We start from the raw sequence: 24,458 nt of genomic DNA on the forward strand, positions 1-24,458 counted from the left end.
TGCCTTTTTTCCATTCACTTTCGTCCCTGAAAACTCCCTCGTCTAAATGAGCTGTTATCCGTCAAGAGGAAGATCAGCTGACCCACTAAGACTTTCCCGCCAAGCTCTCAGGGAGCTAAAATAAAACCCACACACAAGCACATACACATGGATGAGAGGCTCACCTCGCTCTTACCGGAATCACCGGCACCCGCTGCAGAGTCCAAATCAGTGACCCAAATCAGTGTAAATGTGGGACAGGCACTTGCAGGCACTATGTAAACACTCTCCCTTCCAGCTATTGTATGTGTGATGTATATTTAGCCTAGAGAGGGAGGCTAATGAGGGTTATGTAGCGAACTTGCTGAGATTCCACACTTGAGTGCATACATCGACATGGAGCAGGGATCAAAAGTGAGAGAGGATGAAAAAGAGGTAGCTTGTGGCTCGCTGCCAAGGATTACGAAGTTGTGCGCCGGTATGAGCAGGTATTGGTGGCTCATCGCCCAAGCAACCCTGATGACTTCATGCTAAACGTTTTTCTGGTTCATTTGATTAGATGATAAACACAGATCTCTTCAGACGAGTCATTTAAAAAATAAAAAGCACTTTAATTACATTTGCATAATGTATGCAGTAATAGACATATCACTCTGTAAAAATAATGAAATATCAACACTTAAACCCAAAAAGCAAATGCAGCGAAGTCTTAAACTATGAAAAATTACCCATTCACACTCATGAACGTTTAAACTCATTCCTTCAGTCAAACAGAAATTATTTGGAAGATTGTTCATGCTGCTCTTTTCCACAATATAATTGCGTTTCACATGAATGTGTGTGTTTTTTGATTGATGTTGTAAGAGAAAGGGTAAAGGCACTGGGAATCCTGAGAAAGAATGTCCACATCTGCTTCAAGAGATAAGCGCTGACAATAACTGATCAGACGATTAATATAAATGTAAGACTTGCAAAGTCAGCATCAGACTTAATAATGAATAAATAACCTCCATTCTCGATCAGCAGGAAAACAAATGTGATCCAGTAATCCAAAATCATCTGTGAAGTATTGGAGTTCAGTTAGAACAGCCAAAAAGGTTAGCACAGCTCACCACAGTGTGGTTTAAGAGGGCAACAGAGGTGGCTAGATGTGGTTAAAAAGACCACCACTCAGACAAAACAGCAGCAGGGAAGACATCCGTCCAACACAAGAATCCAAATCCAGACATTAACTGTAACCACAGGCCTGTGGCAGATGGAGAAAACCACCAAATCCAGAGGTCCAAACATCACAGAGCCTGAAGTAAAGTTTCGCTACTCCACAGGGACACTGGAGATTTCTCTGCTGCTCACTGCAAACCAATCAATCTCAAAGTACCTTGTCATATTGATCTGATAAATACATTAAGAGTACTTTCGTTCCTTTGGTCCTTCTCCAAGCTTGACCCCAAAACACCCTAGTAGAGGCAGCGAGGGATGCTATAGTGCAGGTACCTGCCCGTCACAGTCATTTTGATGTTTAGCAAGTTTCGTGTCCTGATCTGTGGCCTGCTCCGCTTTCCTCTTCTTACGGACTTGATAAAGATGGTTTTTGGACTTCTGATGAGCTAAAGGTAAAGACAGGTAAAGTATTAGCATCTTATTTCTTCTTTTAAGACATTTGAGAACACACTGGTTTTACTAGATTAAAAACTCACCTGTCCATTCCAAGTCTCCAATGATTACCTTTTCACATAGATCGCACATGTGATGACTCCGCTTATTGCGAGACTCCACCCCTTCTGCTTTGATTGGCTGTGTAGATGGTTGCTCTCCCTAAAATGGTTTAAAAAGACAGGTGATATTAGAGGTGACCTGAAGCATGAAACACTACTTTCTTGGTCTCCTACCAAGGAAAACAAACACCCAATTTTCTCTAAGCAAGCAAATGCTATCAAAATCACTGACTGGATTTTAGCAACACAATCTACCTCAACAGTTTTAATCGATGATGTGTACGGGAATAGAAACAAGTCAAACCTTTTGGAGGCAGTCCAGGATCTCTAGAGCAGGAGTAAGTACAGCAGTCTCCCAATTGGTCACATCAGTCACATCCAGACCATAAACAGGTGGCACATTGCTAGCAGGCCCTAAAGATTCAGATGATACATTGATTAAAGATGACACTGATGAAAAAGCACCTTGATTAAACTTGCAGAATAATTGTGGTGCAAGGCAACAGGGTGAACACGGTGTACTTGTGTTTTCAGATTAAATCTAATTGAGAAAAGTTAATGGTTTCACCTTAGGCTAATGGTTACTTTATGTTAAACTTTCAGCTCGAGTCCACAGGGGAAAAACAATGATCATGATTTGCTGATTTGTCACGGGGAGTAGTCTCAACTTCAGATGTCAAACCAACCAAATCAGATAGTAGCTGTTCCCATCCACTTATTTTTATGCGCATTTTGGGAAAAAAGTAAATAAAACAAAAAAATTAGCAGAAAGAAATCTGTAATACATTTACTGAGTGAATTCTAGCAAGTGCTTTAAAAAAAGTAATGTGATTTTGTTATTAGCTATCATGTAATTACAAAAACGCAACAGCATTAATGAACAAACCAGCGGACTGACCACAATGTTAAACATCTGATAAGTTGTTTTGGTCATTCTAAAACCCCTTAGCCAAAGTCAATAATCAAAGTTTCAGTGTCTTGAGCTCCCAAGGAGCGTTGTCTTTCACATCAAAAAGTCACTGGATGTTCAATGCATTTTGTAAGCAAGTCATTTATTATACAAGAAAAAATGCCCACAGTGGCTTCTCCTTTTTGATATTTGATGTCAGTATATCATGAAATGACTATTTTGTTCTCTTAAGCCCAGGTCAGACCACACGATTTTTATTATCAGTTACGAAAGTTACTATGTCAGATATTGCAATTTTATCTTGATAAAATCTTAACTTGTCATCGCTAACAAATGTGCAAGACTACACATTCCTTCACACCTTGACATCTACGATGAGTGTAGCAGTCACAAGTGTTGCAATAACAATATTTCTCATCTTGTTAATTTCAAATTTTTTTTTTTAATCTTCTGTCAATTCTCAATAAACACTGATGCTTGCTGACATCTAGGCTACATTATTTAAGGGCATTCCTTACGAAATGGATAGGATCAAACGTATATTTCCTTTATAATATTAAGATATTTACTTTTAATTCCAAATATATATTTTCCAGCCATGGGTTGCTTATTAAACACTCCCTCCCCTGAACTTGCCGCAAGTGAGATGGAGAAAATGAAAGCACATCAGCAGCAAAGAAAAATCAGATGCTAAACACATAATCTTTAAAATAATTACATATTTAAAAAATTGCAAATATATGACAGAGGTTTGTGATGCAACAAGTACAGTGAAGCATTAATTAAATCCTTATTTTCCTTGGAGCGAAACAAATCATTCACCCGCACAGCCGAGTAGTGGATGGGCACAAACAAAAATATAATTCGTACATATTATACATTTGGTATAATTATCTTAATTTTAATGTATTTTTGTTGGCCCTTTATCTACTAGATAAACAAGAATAACGAATAACATTAAAAATGACCTGCTTCAAAACCAGTCATGCTTCAGCACCAAAGCACAAACTGGTTCGTTAAAATATATAGCTTAAATAAAATTACTGTGAAATATGCACATTTTCAGAGAAACTTATACTAAACTTTAGTTTTAATGACAAAATCATCCATTACCGGTGAGTTTCAATTTAATTAGTTTAATCACGCAATTTCAATACAGAAGACAGGCTTTTTCAATGCATTAGCAGCACTGAACGTGTTGCCAGATTACCTCGGAAGAACAAACTAGATTAGAAGGCTGAGAGAACTCAGAAACTTAAAACTGCTTAAAACACCTTAATATTTTAGAAAAAGTAGTTAAAAGTTTGCATAAACCAATGATAGATCTTCTCCACCCATGACCGACTCGTAAGTAAATATGCAGACAATTTTTTGTTTGCCCTGTGCCATGTATAAACAGCAGCACGAGCAGATTTAACTATAAATTAAAGCTGCAAGCAGCGATGATAGGGACCTCGCACCCCGGGCTCACTGCCGCCCGGTGACCTCAGGATGACAGAGAACAGCGAACAATAATAATTTACGCCGATATATATAAAAAAACCTGAGAAAAATGACAGATTTAAGCCAAATTTTCTTCTGTCAGCAGGTGGCGCTATGACTGTGACTCAAGATTGGCATTTGTCACCCACATAACTGAACTCATCAAAAAATTAAACATGCTAGACTTTCTGCTATAGTGTCGCAGACATGGAATTGGTTGTCGTGAACTATGACGCATTACACACGAAAAAAACAATTGAATCTTGCGTCACAACGCACATTTGTCATTTACGACTCCCCACGACACCCTACAGAGGAAATCATACCGAAATTGTGACAAAATTGGGTGACCAGACCAGGGCTTTGGACACATCATATTAAGTCATCATATGATGGTTTTATTCAGCAGTCCAGAGTTTGATTTGAATCTTTAGCTTGAAAAATAAAATAAATAAAAATGGTAAAGGCAGGAAGGTATAAAAGGCAGAGAATGTGTGGATGTGGTGCAGTGAATCAGTATGAAGTAAAGCGGGGAGTGCCTGCAGCAGTCTGAAGCTGCTGAATCACTGCTGCTCGATAATCTCCAACAGCATTCTGACACTGTCAGCAGAGACGACCTCACTGCCTCCCTCTACACTATTGATCAATGCACAATACAGCAGACATGCACAGAAAACGTGACAGGCCTATACGTTAGGCACATGCAGAGGAAAATAAAACACATAGAACTTCCTAAAATTTCAGGAAAGATTACAATTTCTGGGTCCAAGTCAAAGAGCTTATCTGTAAGCCCAAGGTACTGTTTGGCTTCGAAATAAAATAGTTTTTCATTTTTATAAACAGAACATCTCATGATTTAAGGAAGTGGTGACAAACAGACCTGCAGAGTTTAGTTCCAACCCTGCTTCAACACACTTAGCAGTGGGTTTCAAACAAGCCTGAAGGACTAAATCAGTTTAATAAGATGTGTTTAATTAGAGTTGGAATTAAAACGTGCAGAGCTGAGTTTGACACCTGGGTTTTAAAGCATCAATGTATGTACAGCTGTTACGTCCCATGGCGCACAAGGACGTTACAAAAAAAAGGAACACCCAAAAAGGACAAAATTATATAACAATTTAATAAAGAAATGGTTTTAAACAATATGTAAATGTGGTAGTCAGGAGTGTTTCAGATTTAGGTGTATCCATGAATATGTAATGTAGTGTAGCAATGTTGATGTACAAAATAACTGAACAATAAGTCCAGTCCAAAGCAGTAGCCCTGCTTTAAAATGCCAGCCAGGGCCCAGAGCAGTAAATGACAAGCGTTTCCTATAACAACTAGATTAAGACGGAGCCAATCCTCAATTTCAACCAGACAGAGCCTGTTTCTCAATATGCGTTCTTCAGTGTTATTGCGTCCTCGCGTTCTTGTGTAACGTCATCATCAACTGCCAAAGTTCAGTTTCAAAACTCAAGACTGCAAGAATGGAGAACGCTTAAAACTTCCCGATGTGTTCTTGATTTCGAGGACGCATGGATGAAGATATCTATCTAGAAGTCCCAGAAGTTATTGCAACTGAAGGTGGGAAGCGTAGCATTTTTATTTTATTATTAAAGTTCAAAGATATAACTTATTTGTCTCAGGAGTTTCCCTAAATGAAACGGTGAATATAAACCATGAAAATCTTAATAAAGGCATAAACATTAAGGGTGTTTATTTGCTGAAATTGGTATTAAAATCTGTTTTATTTATATTGTGCAACGTATATTTGTAAGGCTTTAAGCATAGTATATATTGTGAAAAGGGGAAAAACAGTAAATCGCTGTATGAATGCTGTAATGTTTAAATTTTCCATTAAAAACACGTGAAGGTCACATGACCATCAGAAAGAACGCAGCATCCCATTTCTCACAGGATGCTTTCTCTGTTCTCCTGGTCTTCGAGTTCGTTCTTCCGAGGACACCTGGCAAGACCGATCTTCACAAGAACGCAAGTCCGTTCTCTGCGTTTTTGGAATTGAGAAACAACCAGACTCCTAGGCCATATCGAGTCACAAGAGCAAACAGTATAGGGCAAGTTAGGTCCTCAAATTCAACGTTTTGGGTTTAAAAAAAAAAAACAAGAACAGAGTAAACAAACACCAAGGTTTCAAGTCTCTACATTGGTGCCGTGACCAAGATGGGTTTGAGATTTTGTGGAATGAGTGAAGTGGAGAAGTAATAGATCTCTGAACCCTCCTACCTTGGCTTGTATATGTTTGGGAAAGTCAAGCACATTTACTTAAGTAGTTTTTAAATTTCGGACAGAAGGTTGTGGTTAGAAGCTAAACATTGGCTGTATGTGCAAGCAACTAAAGTCGAATCTCTATTCTACTTTAGACTATAACCTGCAGACACAATGACAGAGCCCAAACAAAAAGACAGCATCATCACTAACTGCAAATTAATATAGCATAGGACAATTTCAACTGATATGTGTTATTTTTATTTGTCTAATCTTTTGTACCTCAATAAGACCATTGACTGAAGGAGTGCCACTTCAGGTTACAATTATAAAGCCGGACCTAATCGAACATCTTGTTGAGTGTTCTCTTCAGTGTTTGGACTTTCAGCAGTGAAATTTAAACCACACTGAACTGAACTAAACTAAACTCTGAAAACTGGACTGAAGCAGTTTCAATTCACTAGAACTTCTATGTTAAGCTGCTTTGGCACAATCTACACTGTAAAAGTGCTATGAATAAAAAAATATGAATTGAATTGAACTTGTATGGTCTTATAATTAGTAACTAGTTATAGAAAAATACTGACCAGACTGTCTGAAACGTAAGATAAATTTAAGAATAAAATAAAATATTAAAACATGCCTTTAAGATGAACTCCTTCATATCTAGTGGTAAAAAATCACACCTGAAAAAGGGAAAATTTTGATTTAAAGATTTCCCATGCTGTTAACCAGATCTTTAAAACTAATGAGATATCATGACCTGCTGTCATGCTTTACTCAAATCCTTCTACTTCTCTGATTAGACCCAATAACCACATAATCCCCATGAATTATAGGTTGAACTCCTTAAAATAGAGGTATAAATGATGAAGGAAAGAATAAAAAGGATCCATTAGTGACATTCTGCCTTCTCTGGTCTTGGCTGCATGGTACTGCACTAAATTGTACCATATCATAAACTGTTACCATGTCATTTTAAGCTAACATTAAACTGTTTATCTGTTTGAGGCTTAATGTCAATAATGCATAAGATGCATCTCTATGCAGTGCTGTCATGGAACAATGTTTTAAAACCCCATCAGGAAGTAACACCACAGTAAATAGAACAGCAATTAATGATTGCACAATTTGTAGACGATGCTTCTTACTGTGATAGATTATTGTATTACTCGTAAGAAGTTAAATTGTAGTGCATATCTAGTCTTCTCACTAAAAGAGGGGGGAAACTTGCTCAGCAACAACTAATCCAATATCATTTGATTCAAGAAAGTCAACTGCGGCCAGTGAGCTGTCACTATGACCAATTGCAGTGGTTATTCTCACAGAGGCTTAATTACCTCCTATGTAGACATGAGTGGTCAAAATTTCCTGCTGTGATAACCAGTTTCAAAGCAGGATCTCTCTGGCAAAGATATTTTTAGAGCAGCTATTTTCAAACATTGTGTGGCTGAACTGTCAAACTACTTGAAATGACATCCTGTATTTACAAATGTTTGCTTTTCTTTGAGTTAAATGTAAGTTGACAAACCCACTGAAAATGAACTCAAAAAGGCATAGATTGTTGATTAATCAAAGTTTGCGCAAGAGTGTTTAATTGATTTTTGTTTGCATCCAAGTCTGTGACGGCTGGAATTGTTTTATCACTCAAGATTTTTGTGATGAAGAAACCCAAGCTCTTACGGAATGCAAAAAGTATTCAGTTAAGTAACACTAGCCTTTTATTACAAAGGTAATGCTCTGATAATTACTCTAAAGAGATCAACAGAGTCCAGCACAAACTAACTATGAAAACAGAAGAGCCAGTATTTCGTAAGAGCAATACTGATATCATCATTCAGCCCTCACCTGTTTACCTGAGTTAAATGTTACACTGTCACAATGACACATAATCAAACCCTACTTTGAAAAAATAAAATAAAATCAAGGAAGCATTTAATTAGTTCGTTCTTAAAAATAACTATGCTAAAAGTTGCATTATTTGCATAAAATGCAAATAACAAGCCATTTACAACCAGAAGATTATGACAGAAAATCTAAATCTGACAAACACTTTCTCCACGTCTGGAAAAAAGGAACAGACAGTTCTAATCTGACCAGTGGAACGGCTCCAAATGCAATTATTATCCTCATCACCCTGTGTTTGTTTACAATTAGAGCAAACACAGATGACACCAATAATTATTACATAATACTGAAATACAACAACAGTATCCATAATAGTATACAAGACACTATAAAATAGCTCTAAAAAAGAAATAAGTAATGGGCTACCAAATAATAAACTGCAGTCAATCAATCAATAAATCAATCGATAAATAATGTATTTTACATCAACAAATTGTCCAATGAAATTGGATAAACAAATGTTGAGATTTCTCAGAAAGTCATACATTAGTGAGATACATTAATTTTAGAGGGTTAAATTCTTTCAGTTTGCCTGTGCATGTTTTGCAGGGGCATCAAATGCACAGGTGTTCCTGCACACAAGAGACCCGAGCTTCCCACTTAACTCATGTAAAGCATCTCTTTACCCCAAACTAAACCTTGTTGCCTCTTGCCTGCTTCACTCTTAATCAAAGGCAGTTCTTCAGTCTTTATGTCTGCCATTGTGCTTAGTAGAAAAGAGCGGCAGCAGGTGGGCTTGCACAGAGACACCTGGCTTACCTGAGCCATGCGAGGAGTGGACCACATTCTTTTTTCTTTTTTGTATCTTTACCTCTTTTAACTTCTCTTCCTCTCTCTGAGGTATAGAAATTAGAAGAAAAAGGGCAGCGATGGCCATCTGGGGACAAACAGATGCTAAACGAAGGGCTTTCCCTCTATGTCCAAAATTCAAATCTCAGTGAAATCCAAGTCAAGTAATCTTGCCAAACCTGAATGGTGAAAAAGACGAGAGAACAAGGGTTTTTAACCACAGAGATCTCAAATATCGGCCTCAATGAGGCGGCGCCACTCCAGCGCACTCACAGCGGACAGCCATACGGCTGCCACCTTTTGAGACAAAGACCCCTCGCTCACCAACTGGCAGATCTTTTAAAGTCCCTGAAGACATGGACATTAGGAAACACACCGAGCAGTCACACTTGCTGCTGTTTGTGCAATAGGAAAGCTTAGGGCAAGAAGAGACGAAGGAGTGGATATGGATTTCAGCACAGGACACCTGTTGTAATGCCCACAGCTGAAGGATTTGACTGACATCACAAAAAGGAAGTGAGAGCTGAAAGACCAAATGAGACCAAATGGTTAAAATCCATAATCATTAGACATCCAGCTGGAGATAGCAGTCTTGACATCACAGCTGTGTTTTCACTCCTCACCACTTCATTTTGTATTTAGCTCTACAGAGTCCACCAGTGTATGCTGCCTAACAAGCTCATTAACAAATGTTCATACATAAACATGCAGAAGGGTCTGTACGCAAATGGCTGGCAGCAGTTTTCCAGTTGGAATGCATTTTAGGGAGTACAGGGTGTGTCCCGAGGTGTGCAGAGTGTAAGAGGACACTCTTCCATGTTGCACCTGTTGCGCATCCCACTCAGGTTTCCCCTATCATTGACAAAAGGTTGTTATTTAACGCTCACGTTGCCTCCCCAAACCATCAACTGAGCTGTTGTCATGGTTACACCCAAGCTGCTCTGCCCCATTTCCCTGAGGAAGCACAGGCAGAACTGCAACTCAGGATCATGTTAATCTCAAATTTAGATTTAACACTATCAACTGTAGGGTTCAAACCAGCTCATCGAGGTAGAATGCTGGCAGCCTGATCACCCGCCGGTGACCTAACCACACCTGCAGTTCTCCACGATGAGCGTCCAGTGTCCTCAAGCCTCTAGAACCTAGACTGCAGCTCGGCACAGGAAGTTTGGCCGGAGGAGAAATGGTTGTGCTGAACTGAGCCTGGTTTCTATCAAGGTTTTCCGGTCTTTTGTCAATTGCTGAAGTTTGTTCCTTGCCACTGGCTTGCTTGGTTTGGAATTGTGGAGCTGCGCATCGATGGATTTGCTCTTCAGTGTTTGGACTCTCAGCAGTGAAAATTAAATCTCACTGAACTTCAACTCTGAAAACTGTGGCAAAATTTCAATTTACTAGAACTTCTATGTTAAGCTGCTTTGACACAATCTACACTCTATAAGCGCTACATAAATAAACATGAATTGAATTGAATATTTGAGCTAGCGAAAAATTTTCTTAAGTTCCAAAATTTTGATGGCTCTGAGGGTGATGTTTTCTTCAGAACTGTTAGTTTGGGTCAGCAAGATAAATATACCGATCAGGCCAATTCATGACAATCCAGAGATTGTTTCAAATCACAATGAAAAAATAGGAAAAAGGGAAAGAGGAAAAAAAAGTCAATCACACCATAGTCTTCGAGGACAACAAACCCAGGTTTGCCCTCAATGACCCCACAAGTCCTTATCCCCAAGAGGCCACACCGCAGACTCCAACCTCCTGCCACCCATCTGAATTCCTAGCAGTGCACTAATGCCTGCAGGATTAGACTGGTCAGCTGAGGGCCCCATGAGGCTCTGGGATGCGTGGGGTGCAGAGGGAGGGATCAGCTATCCCACTGACAGAAAGCCACAGATTAACCAAGCCAAAAGCAGGTCAGAGTCCAGGATAGGTGGGGATGGATCCAACTGGTTCAACGAGAATGAAACAACCTTGAGTGGTAATGACTTGAGACCCACTGGCCTGGTGACCCTTTTAAGCAAGGCAACATGAGGTGATAAGAGTTTAAAAGAGTACTGCTCTAGTCCAAGTCCATATTTTTTCAGGACTATTTGGATTCTATTATTGCACACTGAATCCAAAATTTTCGTATGAAAATTTCAGACTTCAGTGTGCAAAGACCTTAACTTGGATAAAGTGGACTTGAGTCTGAGCCTAGTCTTGTCTGAACTTTTCAAAGAGGAAGTGTAAAGAGAAATGTTGACTGCTACTTATGTTCTAATGTAATTAGGATGACAAATTGCTTTATGATAAAGCAAACCCAACGCATTACAAGACTGAAAAATGATCAACGCACCGGAAACCATCTAGTGAAAAAAAACATTCCAAAAAAGCACCTCCTTGAAGAACTCTGATGAAGATTGTGCAGTCAGCCTACAAAAGCATTAAAGGCCACATTCACAGACCTCTCCCCTAATGCCAGCTAACCCTTGTGCAGTCCAGCCACACATGGCGGGACACAAAACTACTCTTAAAGAGAGCTAGCCACTGTTTCTGCCTAATCTCATTAGGGCTAACAGGATTGCTTGTAGCCTCTGTGGAGATGGAGAGCAAGGGGTAATCAAGGCCAAGTTCCAAAGAAACAGGAGAGAGAATCCAAAAGAAAAGCATGGACAATGTTAAAGGGGTGGTCCACTACGATATCGTATTATAAACTTTAGTTGATGTGTAATGTAGCTGTGTGAACAAACAACATCTCTGAATGTAACATGCTCAAAGTTCAATGCAGAGGGAGACATTGGCTTTTACAGGGTTAGCTTAACAAAGCCTACAGTGAACGAAGTTTGAGGACAACAAAAAGTAGTCAGGTTATGCGGATTCATCATGCGCATACACCCTGCGCAGCAAAGGGGCATGGCCAGAGGTGCTATAATGCTGTAATGTAGCAGAAAAAGCTAAAATGCCGTCCAAACACTGCTATTTCCACAGAGCTTGTTCTGTTTCTGTATTTGGGTTACTAAAGGACACGACACAAATAGAAAAGTGCTTACAGTTTAATTTTAATTATGTTCCAGAGAATTATAATACACACATATATAGCTAGCATTTGTCAAAGGACAGCTTCCAGAATCTCTCCCAGTTCAGCGCTGGATTCGGCTAAAAACTCCTCAAATATAAAATAGACAAAGCTGTGGACTGTAAGCCACAACTTGTAAGTATTTTTATTTGCTTAAATCGATCCATTACATGCACAGTTTCTAGTGTTAACGGTGTATTGTTGCAAGGACATAAAAACAAGGATGTAATAATGGGAAATGCTGCCATTAACAATTAGCTAAAAATTCATATTTTTCCGTCAAACCGCTGTAAACACCCACAGATTTCACCAGCATTGCATTGTCTCTTTGCGGCCGCTTTCCCTGCCTTCTACATCCCAAATAATCAACTCTCAAAAATTATGTGAACGTTTCATATTGCTTACACATGCTTATTCAAAATATATGTGAAAGACACTTGTCAGATTTTGTTTTAAATAGCATGCCTGAGGTTCAGCTGTGTCCTCCGTGTTATTTTCTGTCTGATTCAGGCACAAATTGATAGTACTAACAGCTGCTCTGACTGACAGTATTTACACAGCGCAAAAGTGCATGCTTATAAGGGCGTGCCGTTTTTTCTGGCGACGTGGAGCCGATCTGCGAATCACAGCACGTTATGTTAGCTGACCAATCAGAGCCTCTTAAGGGCCTGCCTTTCGGATAAACGAGGAAATATGACAGTCGTTTTCATGTTGGATGAGTAGCTGTATTTAATCAAAGATATACGGAAAAAAAAATTATGAGATTTTCTACAAATGAAGCATGAGCAAACATTGCTTTGCATCTTATAAACACAACCAAGTCACAAAAATACATTCTTGACCACCCCTTTAAGAAAATTGATGGTAAATAGGGCTGCACAATATTGGAAAATTTAAGTGAATATGATACGAGTGTTAAAGTGATAAAGTGAATATAATTCTGCAGTGGGATTGCATCTCCATAAAATCTAAGCAATCTATAAAATTGTCCTCAGACACATTTTCGTTGTTGTTCCTGTATGAACATCCCCCATGTCAAATGCACACACCCCATTTTACTTTATTACGCACACATCAGTATTCAACACCTATACAACTCCTGTATAGCACCCTTCACATTCTTGCCCGAAAAAAAAAACTTCACATCCTGACGTCACCAACACATCCAGACACAAGCACACACAGCTGGTTAGTCACTGAAAGGTCCGCCGATTTGGCTGTTGTCTGTTAGGAAGTAAAAGAACAAGCTGTTCAGACTGACCATGTCTTGAAAGGCCCAAGCTTTACGAGCATTTGATCTTTTATCAGCTCAAGGCCAGTAAACACTGAACCCTGAGACTTGGAATTTTGAGGCTGTCTGTAAGGGAGATGTAAAACAAACACTATTTCTACACAACTGTTTGTGTGTTTAATGGTCTGTGTGAAGTCCATCTCGTTAAAACTGGCTGTGATTACCTGATCATTGGACCATACTAAAAAAAAGATGCGCTCACACAGCTCTTGGGGAGGACTGAAGCCAATATGCAACAGACAAGCCACCAGTGGGACCAATATGTAATGTGCACCACTGAATTCAGAACGGGGAGGAGTGAACAGCACACTAATAGCAGCTGTGATTTTCTTGTGTGTGTGTGTGTGTGTGTGTGTGTGTGTGTGATCCAAAATTGAAGCCAGTGGCTGCTACGTACTTTGAACTAAAGCAGCTGCTGTGTTACAGAGCATCCAGCAGCAGAGACTGTACGTCACAGACCATTAAACTCTCAAACACAAGCGACAGGATAGAAAAGGGAGGACGACAAACTCACATCAAAGGACGGTGACTTGAGAATGGTGGAAACTTTCACGCAATGTCGCGCTGTTTTTTATTGCAGGAACAATACAGACAGAATAAGCACGCTTCACTGCATTGTGGGTGTCAAATCTACTGCCTGAATTACTACACCACACCAAGGAAAGAGTGTGTGTGTTTAGTGAGACTTACTCTTGAGGAATCGGTTACGGACCCACTTATTCTGTTTCCGGGCGTAGCGGCGGGTCACCTGCTTGAGAGACTCGATCCCTGTGAGAGGAAATAATCAGATCAATATATGATGACCACACCACGTGAAAAGAAATTGGCTGCAATGGGTTTACAGACACAGTTTAGAGTGCTTAATAGCAAAATCTAGAGCACAAGGGGAAGAGGAAGATGCAATTCCATTAAAAGCCTAAGCTGCCCCTCTCTCTCAGTCCACTTCCCCTTTAGAGTATCCTCTTACCACTGCTGCCAGAGAGCACTGGCCTATGTCTACAGTAGTCAACATTTGAAGTGGATCAAAACCATTCAAAAGTTGTCCTAAATCTATTGAACAACAGCCATTCTTATCTAAGGAAGAATTTTAACCATCAAACATTGAATAAAAATGCATATTTTAAAGCACTTCACAGGCTTCAGTGTCTCTGTGTCTGTGGATACACTCAATAAACAGCGATGAGTATGGTGAACTGATGACCTTCACAGCCAATCACAGTCATTTTGTCACCTTAGAATTATAAGGTTCTATCTGACATTTGTCAAAATTGAGTTATTTTTGAGTTTACATTATGGGATGTTTTTTATAAGTTGTTTACATTAATACTTATTTAAAAAAAACAAATGTTACACACATATTGTTTGCTATGGAATGCAAAAACTTTGAAGCCCAATCTCTCAAAATCATTAACGCAGATAGAACCTTATAATTCCAGGGTGACGATTTCTGTTGAGCACATGAACACAATGGTAAATTAGCAGTGTTTAAAAACGTTCTCCACAGCGATTAAATCTTCATAGGAAATAGACGTTTTTAAAATGTCAGTATCGTTTGGCATCGACTTCCATTCTCGTGACACCCCTAGTGCAAAGTGAATGATCATTGTTGACTTCCTTAGGAACAAATTGAGATCATCTTTGATATTCACTAAATTGACAGAAAATCCAAAAATAAAAACTCTGACCTCAAAATTAGGATAAAAAAAAAGTTATGGAAGTCAATGGGAATATCATCAACTGCTTGGTTACCAAACTACAATGTAGAGCAGCGGTTCCCAACAGGGGGGTCCCGGCCCACAAGGGTGCCTCAGCGAGCTCTGTCCTCCACAAAAAAACTGAGTCTGACTGATTCGCCTTTAGCAGCTAATACCCAAGCATACTGGACCCAGGTGAGGAAGCTCGAAACATTTAGAGTCGCAGCGCTAGCAATATTGCAAACACGAAATGCAGGAAATACCAAGATAGTTACCTGAACTATGATTTTATTCCCTTTTTTTGTGGCAAACAGTCCCTGACCCAGCCAGTGTATTATCTGCGGCAAAGTTCTTGCTAACGAATGCATGAGGTCGTCCAAATTAATAAGACATTTAAAGACGACTCATCTCCAATACCGCAAAAAGCCCAGAGCATTTTTGAGTGCAAGGCAAAAGAATTGACACATGAGGGACTTCACAGCTACTGACAAGAAACTTTTAAATATTGGCAACTAATTGGCAACTAATAAGGCCAATTTAAATGCCAAAGGCCAACGTTTTTCAGTTACAAATGGCCTACTGAAGTTTTGCTTTTATACTTTACATTAGACTTTTATTTGTACATAAACCTATCTAGATATTGTAATAAACATACCGTTTGTTTGAAAACACCATTTTTTGTCATCCTTACTGCAAACTTATACGATTGATAATAACATTAAATGTTGAAGGGAGCCTTACAATATTCTCCGGGGGAAAAGGGGGTCTCAGGCAAAAAAAAAAAAGGTTGGGAACCACTGATATAGAGGATAATCAAATAAAACATTCATTTTAGGTTTTTAATCAATAGGCATACAAGGCACAAATGCTAAACAATATCAAGTGTGCATGTCTGACAACATAAAACAAGGATTTCTGCACATTTAGTTTTATATTTAACTTGCTCTGACATTTTGAACAAATGAAATGTCAACTTTTGATCATAATCTGTATCAAAATTATGCAGTACCCTCAAGCCTTGTGTTTGCTCACCTACAAAACTCATGTGTTATCATGCTATGCTGAATTCTACAGTAACCCATGGCACTAAAACCTGTGACAATATTGCATCATGAGCCTCTTGTGTGTTTCAAGCATGTTTAGTAGGCAACAGAACAGAGCACCTCCCCTTCAGTTTGAAGCACACAGAACATGTTACTTATAAACTGCTTTTTAAAGGTTTTGGGGTGGTATGATTTATTTTATTTGTACTTTTTAGAAAGTAGGCTATTACGCTCTATATTTACACCGAGGCTCTATATTTCATCAAAACCAGCTAAAGCAATGGGCAAAAACAACTATCTTGCATTATATTCAATTAATGCTATTATTCAATTTCATCCACTATTATTTCAGTCATCGGTGTCCACAAGATCCATTAGAAATCAATTTAATATGCTAATTGTGTTCTAGGAAATATTACAATCTCATTTTCCATTGTGAAAAACTGTTCAGGCTACAACATATTATCATTTTTGAGCTCACCTCCCTGGGAGTGTAGTCAGACAAAAACGCAAGTCACAATCTATCACATCAACATCAGATTAACACCAACCAATCCAAAAGCAGCATTATTATCATCTTCATGGCCTATTGACAAGTCTGTAATGCTCAGCACTCAACACAAGTGAAACACACTCATGAGCTCTTAGCAGACATGAACAGCGTTATGAGTGCACCAACTTTCATGCCAAGCGCGCCGGTAATTGATCTTGACACCAGTTCAACTGACTGACACAGACAGAGAGAGAAAATAGAGAGGGAGAGATAGAGAGAGAGAGAGAGAAAGAGAGAGAATGACAAAAAGCACGTCTGCCTCTCTACAGCCCCACGGCAGCTGTTAACAGAGACAGAGAGCATTGACTATTAAACGATGAATGTTTCAGAGATTTGATCAGATCATGCTGGTAATCAAATTAATTACATACGAGCATTTGATGAGAAGTACTCTCAAATACAGATCATTCAAAGACTTTGAGACAGTTCATAACAGAGCGGCTTTCATTGATTGTACATGTTTGGATAGTTCACAGCTATACATTTTGTCATGTCTAAAGTGCTTGTTTACATGTACGTCAGACATGCTGGCATTAAAGTTACCACTCCAAGCCAAATTCCCTGACTTTAACTGACTAAAAGGCTGAATTTCCATAACATACAGTAAAATCAAACAGCTGTTGAGCACTCCCTTTGGTATTTTCAGACTCTGTGATTGCTGAATTTAGCGCCAAATCAAGCAATCAATTTTTTTAATTGCCACCAATTTCTCACAAATCTTGCTAGGATATGGTTCCCTGTTTTACATTAACTAAAATATATATTTGCATATAGAAAGTGCTCGTGCAGTAAGCTGTGACAGTCAAATTATCAAAATGCACACTCGGTTAAAGCAAAACACATGAAATGCCACCAATGTTGTACATTGAGAAAAGGAACCGCAAAATCTGTCATTTTAGGCCACAATTACCAAACATTTTGTCCACAAAATACAGGAAGAACTAATTAAGCACCAAGCAGACCAAAAGCATCCACAGGCAGCATTTTAACAGATACATCCTGGCGACTATATTTAGCTGACAAGTGGGAAAGGAATAAAATGGCAGTGAAATATAGCTTAACCATAACAATAAGCAAAACATGTAATACAAAAATAGTACAAGTGCAAAAAAAATTATTAAAGGGAACAAAGTTTAAAATGACACAAAACAGCCTATTTTAAAATGAAATCAGTACAAGTACAAATCAGACCCCCCAGGTTGTGATGTTACGGTAGCTGAATCCAATGCAAAAATCAACAAAAAGTCACATATTTTTGCGATCCTACAAATTTTTTTTATTTAAACGGAAAATAAACGCAAAAAATGTAAATAATGTCATAAAACATCTAATTATAAACCATATAATAAAATGAGATTTCAATTTGCTATTAATTGTTTATACGAATGTCTCTCGTAAAATTACGTCTCACAATCATGGAGGGGGTGAGGGTGTTGGGGTGAATTGTTTTGCAGCTTGTGCAGTAAGCAGACACGGATGAAGCGTGAGTGATTTACATGTGACGTGAATGCAAAGATGCAACTAGACATCCTGTGGTGCAAATTGGGCGTTTCGTGTGTTTGATGCGCTTCAGACTGTAAAAGTGGGAGCAAACATCTAACAAACAGAGCAGTGGAAAAGACAGAAACCAAACAACTTACAATGATGGAGATTGGTTCAACGGATTGGATGACTGCTGCTGGGCGAGGCCGAATTGAAGGACATTATTTGCTATTATGATATGTGTTAAATTGGTAACTGATTTCATTTAACTCTTTTCCCGAATCCCTTTTTTAACAATCTTTCTGAATGAAATGACTACTTTTCTACATCCAATCAGATCGCAATAGAAAAAGAGGACACGCCCATGGTTTTCTCATTAAATATTAAGTTTCTCTAGGAACTGCGTCACAATACAACAAAAATAAAAACGGTTCATGCAGACTTTAAATTATATAAAATTCTCACTTTCACTTTTTGAAATTCAATGATATACCAGACATTCGTGTGAACCCTGTGTCATTAAGATAATTAATCATTGGACCGGGGGGGCCAAGTTGGAGCACTCACTCAGATCCCCCCGCTCTGCGATTTGTTAGGGAAATTTATAATCAAACCAAAACAAACGATTACAATTGACTTAAGATTGGCAATATATATATAAATATAAAAGATAATTAATCATTACTATAAAAAGTAGCAATTAGCTAAAACAGAATAAATCAAAGACGTAATATTGACTTTGTACATTACAATCATAACATTTTTATCACTGCTGGACTAAATGTTCTTGCTTCAAATGTGTTGAGTTTGTTCAAGGACTGATTTGCTTGACTGTTACAAAAGAACTGCTATGGCGACCATGAGAATGCTTTCAGAATGACTGCCTGTGATTCTGTTTGCTCTCTTTTGTGTGAAGTCAGGAAAGCTTTCATAACTGTTCTCACGCAGAAAAAAAATTCCAAGAACATCAACAATCTCACTAGGTTTATTCTCAAGGCCTGAAGCGACAGCTGTTTAGTTTGAAAACAAAGAGAATGAAGACACTGAAGTTAAAGGAGAATTTAAAGGTGAATAAATCCTTACCCTTATTCATCAGTTTATCACGTTCTTCTCGACTGATGTTCTCACTCGTTGTCAGGTACTCATGAAACTCTTTAAAACCAATAGATTGGAATATGCCATGTTGATAGTTCTGACTGCAAAAAGAGAAAAAACCTTCCTTACATACAGCAAATTATCATCATTATACAAGTAAAACGTTGAAGGATTAGATTAGACTTTTACTGAAATTGCTGAGAGTAGCCTTTGCCCATGAAAAATAGCACCACAATGCTGTAATGTTCTAGGTTGCCCCTGCTAGTGTTATTTACTGGTCAAGCATACCACATTTTACTGTCACTTCTGAATAAAAAGAAAACCAAAAAAAGAGAAAAACGCACCAAAAAAAAAAAAAAAATTACTTCATTGCACTGTTCCAAAACCCACCATTTACAAATCAACATTATATTGGTCATTTAAATCTTTTTTGAGCTGATGAAAAGGCAACAGTAACTCCTAACCACTCGTTACAACTGAGGTCTACAGAAGAGCATCCCTATACACACCAGTGATGCTCCTAAAAGCCAAATATAGAAAACAGGGGACAACATTTCTTCACTTTAGCTAAAAAAAATTTTTATAAAACAAATCAAAATGGACACCAGAAGACTGAAAAACAGCTGATGTTTGTCAATTTCTACTGTAGCACTCAAATGGATCAAAATTTGCCATAGACATTGATTCTTTGGGCCTTGAATCAATGTTTTTAAATGCAACTGCCTTTCTAAGAATTATTGTTATTTTTATTTCTCTATGACTACAGTGAACTCGTCTTATGATCGCATCTTCCAGCAGGAAACTTCAGAAGTTAAAAATAATCTTAAACTGGTTTCTTGAACATAACAATGAGTTCAGTATACTCGAATGACCTCCACAGTCACCAGATCTCAATTCAACTGAGCATCTTAAGAATGTGCTGGAAACAGAGATTCATATTCTGGATTTGCAGCCAACAAACCAGTGGTAATTCTGTGATGCTGTCATGTTAATAACAACTAAAAACCCATCTCTCCTGAACCTCTGTAAACAAAACCTCACTTGAGCCTCACTTCTCACCCCACCTCACCACATACACATTCTGAGTGTCACACACAGGTGAGCGGTCTTAACAAACCACCAGTAGAAAACAATCCATCTCTGACACTGACCACTTTTTGCACATTTGGATGAGACCATTTCTTACAATTGCACTATATGTAAAAAAACACTGAATTTATGAAGTGTGCTTAACATAGGTTTTCACATTCTCTTTCTAAAAAAAATGCCTTACTCTAGCACTTAATTCTCTGAACACTAACAATTCCTTTGTATAATTAGCACCTCTTATGTGTATTGCCTCTTCTTGTTGAATCGCTGAATGTCTCCTCAATTGAAAGTCGCTTTGGACAAAAGCCTCTGCCAAGCCACTAAATGTAAATGTGATAGACCATAATATCTGAATAATGGTTTCCATCTTGTTGAATCTATGCCACAAACAACTACACATGACACTGCTTTTACATGCTAAAAGGAGTTTTCGTCCTAACCATCCATGAGAGTAATGCACAAATTTTCTGTTTTAGAAATGGTTTCTATTTCTACAATGTTTTGGCTAAAACAACACCATAAACTACTATGACAATGAACACCTCAGCCTCCTGTTACCAGTCTGACACAGTAAATATTTTTCTTGCACAACCCTTTGTGTTCGCTATAAAAGAAAAAATATATCAAATGCTTGTTGTAATGATAACTCTAAAATGAAATATAATCTATTGGAGTGTGGAGTGTGTGCTTTCGGTTTCACTTTCATTGCAAAGTGCATCGTGAATGGCCACCGTCACTTTGAAAAAAAACATACATGCAAATCAAACTTCCCATGCAACTCCCAAACGATTGCTCTGTGCAACAAACTGAATGTTATTTACAACTTTAATACCTGTTATTTACAGCCTATGTAAGTTCTGTTTACTAAAGTAGCCATCTTTGGCGGGCACACACACGCACGTCTTCTCAGTTGTAAACAAACAGTGCATTAGCTCTAGTGATTTTGTGGCCGCGAATACATCATTACATAAAGAGAGAAATTAAATTTTTGGGTGAATTACACCTTATAAATTCAGTATGTGACACTTAACGCCATTTGGAGGTGTCCATGTTGCTGCGCTAAGTGTATATATAACCTTCCGTCTCGCTACAATCCAACCCGCTCTTTAGGATCTCAAAACTCAGGGCTTCTGGTAGTACCTAGAATAGCAAAGTCGAGTAAAGGAGGTCGAGGCTTCTCATTTATGGCTCCTAAACTCTGGAATAGCCTTCCTAATAACGTCTGAGACTCAGACACACTCTCCCAATTCATAACTAGATTAAAGACCTATCTGTTTAGTAAAGCATACACTCAGTGCATCACTAGCTAAATGATACATGAATGTTCTCCACACAGGTTTCTGCATCTTGTTTGTATACACTATGAACAGCAGCTACGCTAATTATTCTCTTTATTTTCCATTTCCACCTGGGGATACTCATCCCGAGGCCCTCAACACTGATAGAGTCACGAGAGTCACTGATTAGATCCAAGACCAGCGACGAGATGATCCCAAGGTTTCCAAATCCTGGACCAGGCCGTATCCTGAGCAGCTGCTGTGGTGGTCATGGAGGAGTGATGAGCATGAGACTGATTAATGTGACGCTCCAGGGACAGACGAGTCTTCGCTGAGGTCCAGCTTCCACTGAGAATGCAGCTCTGCACAAGACATTTGGCCAGCGGAGAAATTGAAATGGTCGTGCCCAACTGAGTCTGTTTTCTCTCGAGGTTTTTTTTTTTTTTTCTTCACTTTCGCCAACTGGTGAAGTTTTTTTTTTTTTTTCTTCACTTTCGCCAACTGGTGAAGTTTTTTTTTTTTTTTCTCTCCGCTGTCGCCAGTAGCTTGCATGGTTTGAGATCAGTAGAGCTGCACATCGATGACTTGCTCTTTAGTGTTTGGACTCTCAGTAGCGATTATTAAACCACCCTGAGCTAAGCTAAACTGAACTGAACTTAAACACTAAAAACTGAACTACACTGTTCCAATTTGCTCTGATCTTTTATGTGAAGCTTATGTGTATCGTTTTTCGATTAATCATGCAGCCCAACTAGATTTTGACAAAAAAAAAAATAACTAGCAACATATAAACAAACGTAAGAGCATGTACATTTAATAATGGTTAAAATGTATGAATTAGGTTATAAACCAGTCCATTCTATTGAGGGAGCAGTGCATTATCTTGAATGACTGGTATTTAAATGCTTATCTACTGTATCATTCAAATAGCTCGTTGATAACTAGCCATGTTGTGTTGTTAGGACACTCTGCATGGCAGATCTAAAACTCAACCCAGTACTGAAAATGCATACCTAATAAAGTGGGCAGGGAGTAAAAGATGACCACGACATCCATTACATCCAGACTCTAAAGATGAAATCACATCTAATGTTGAAAAGGACTCAATTTTAGATGGAAACGCGGTCACTGGGTGCATTGGAAGAACCAGCCCCTAGGGGTAAAAATTGAGTCGCCATACAGCTCAGAAAACTGAAAGAGAGATCAACCGGTCACAGGGACACAGACGAGGGGAGGGGGGTTTATTGACAGGACAGTGCGAGATAGAGCGAGAGGCAATGGAAAGGAGAGACAGGCCGAGTCTGACCTTGCTGCCTTGTGACTGCTCCCTGTGTAAGGTGAGAGGGCTGGCGGAAGGGCGGTAGATGCAGACATGAAGAGGAACTGGGGGGAGGAAGACAGTGGGATGACGTGAGGAAAGAGGAGAAAAGCGCTTGGGTGGCAACTTTGAGGACGAAGACGTCTGAGAGGGGAGGTGAGGGGAGTGATCGGCTGGACGAAGCACTGAGCGGATGGCCATCAATCAGAAGAAGCCACACCCAGAGCGCCCAAACCCCAGACACTGCTGTGTCATCAACATCCACACACAAACTGCAGTGCAGTCCATCCGCCAATATCCCTGCACAACAGAGCATGTGAAAGCTCTGACGATCAATATTTAATCACCTTATTAAACAAATATTGTTAGTGGATCAGTACATATAGACTAATGCACATGACGGCCTCACGGGTTTGCTGATGTTCTGATCAGTTCAAGATTAAATGATTACAGCGTCATTACCATATTCCATACACAACTATGTTCCTTACAGATTACCTTTGAACACCAATCTCTGAATAAATAGTTATATCGAGCTATACATCCGTGTAATCTTTGTGTCTCACTTTTTCATCCCAGATCACAACAGAGACTCTTCTACTTAATGTTTCCGAAAAAATTTTTTTTAAGTATGCTAAATTCAGCCAATGCGCCTGTAAATGAACACTGGGCAAGCTTATGGTGCGAGTGTCGCTTGAGAGGGGAGACATTAAAATAAATGACCTTTTTTTTTTTTTTTTTAAATAAATGTTTTGAAATGGTGATATTTAGACATCTGTTGTGAGTTATGATAACCACGACGCAATTTCCCACCAGAGAGAGCCTGATAGACAAGCTTCAAACACTATTTGCCCACCATCTTTGTGCATTGATGTTTATATTCATAAAAAGTCAGTTAAGTTAGTGTTAACTTGCATAATTTTAATGTTTTAATATTTTAAATAGTCACGTTGCAATACAATAAGCTTGATCTAAAACTGAAATTATTGTAAGGTTCTTTCAGTGCAAACATTCATAAAAAGATATTAAATTTAACATTAACTTTTTAATAAGACTTCAAACAATGTCCATTTTTGCAGATAAACTGAAGTCTTGCGCCCTGTACGGAACACTATTTTAATCATGTACGGAATACCGTTAATACCCATCATCTTCCGTGCGAAAGCAATATGCGAAGGTGGTGTTTTTCCCCTCATTTCTCAAAAACTACTGGTCCAACAGACATCAATCAACATTTGGATTGTGTAGTAGGTAGTCACCCAGAGAATGATCACACAAACATGCTTATGTGGCTTTCAATGATGGAGGAGTGGTCGTTTGAGCATGCAGAAGAGCAGAAAGTGTATGAAACATGGTTAGTCTACGTTAAGTATATTATTGGATCAAGTTACCAACTGAATTTTGGTTGGATATTTTTTATGGTCACAAGTGAGTTTCAATATAAAATTGTGAAATGCAAAAGTCAACCTTCCAATATCTGTAATATTATGGGACTTGTATAAGACTTTGTTTTGTCCCTAAACTAAAGACCATGTTATGTTTAATCAGTTTTACTGCCCACACGAGAAAAAAA

At 38.6% G+C, this 24,458-nt stretch overlaps 1 protein-coding gene across 1 annotated transcript in view; it reads right to left on the reverse strand.

Annotated features, from left to right (window-relative positions):
- Positions 1-569: 569 nt before the first annotated feature.
- trit1 (tRNA isopentenyltransferase 1) overlaps positions 570-24,458 on the reverse strand; it is a 58,780-nt gene continuing 34,891 nt past the window's right edge. The window contains exons 7-11 of the mRNA XM_056480263.1: positions 19,190-19,302; positions 14,025-14,102; positions 1,999-2,108; positions 1,677-1,794; positions 570-1,586 (exon numbers count right to left, since the gene is read on the reverse strand). Coding sequence (XP_056336238.1) covers positions 1,459-1,586; positions 1,677-1,794; positions 1,999-2,108; positions 14,025-14,102; positions 19,190-19,302 — 547 coding nt within the window. The 3' untranslated portion in view covers positions 570-1,458. The remainder of the gene's footprint in view (positions 1,587-1,676; positions 1,795-1,998; positions 2,109-14,024; positions 14,103-19,189; positions 19,303-24,458) is intronic.

Source organism: Danio aesculapii, chromosome 19, assembly GCF_903798145.1.
Source record: "Danio aesculapii chromosome 19, fDanAes4.1, whole genome shotgun sequence".
Lineage (NCBI taxonomy): Eukaryota > Metazoa > Chordata > Actinopteri > Cypriniformes > Danionidae > Danio > Danio aesculapii.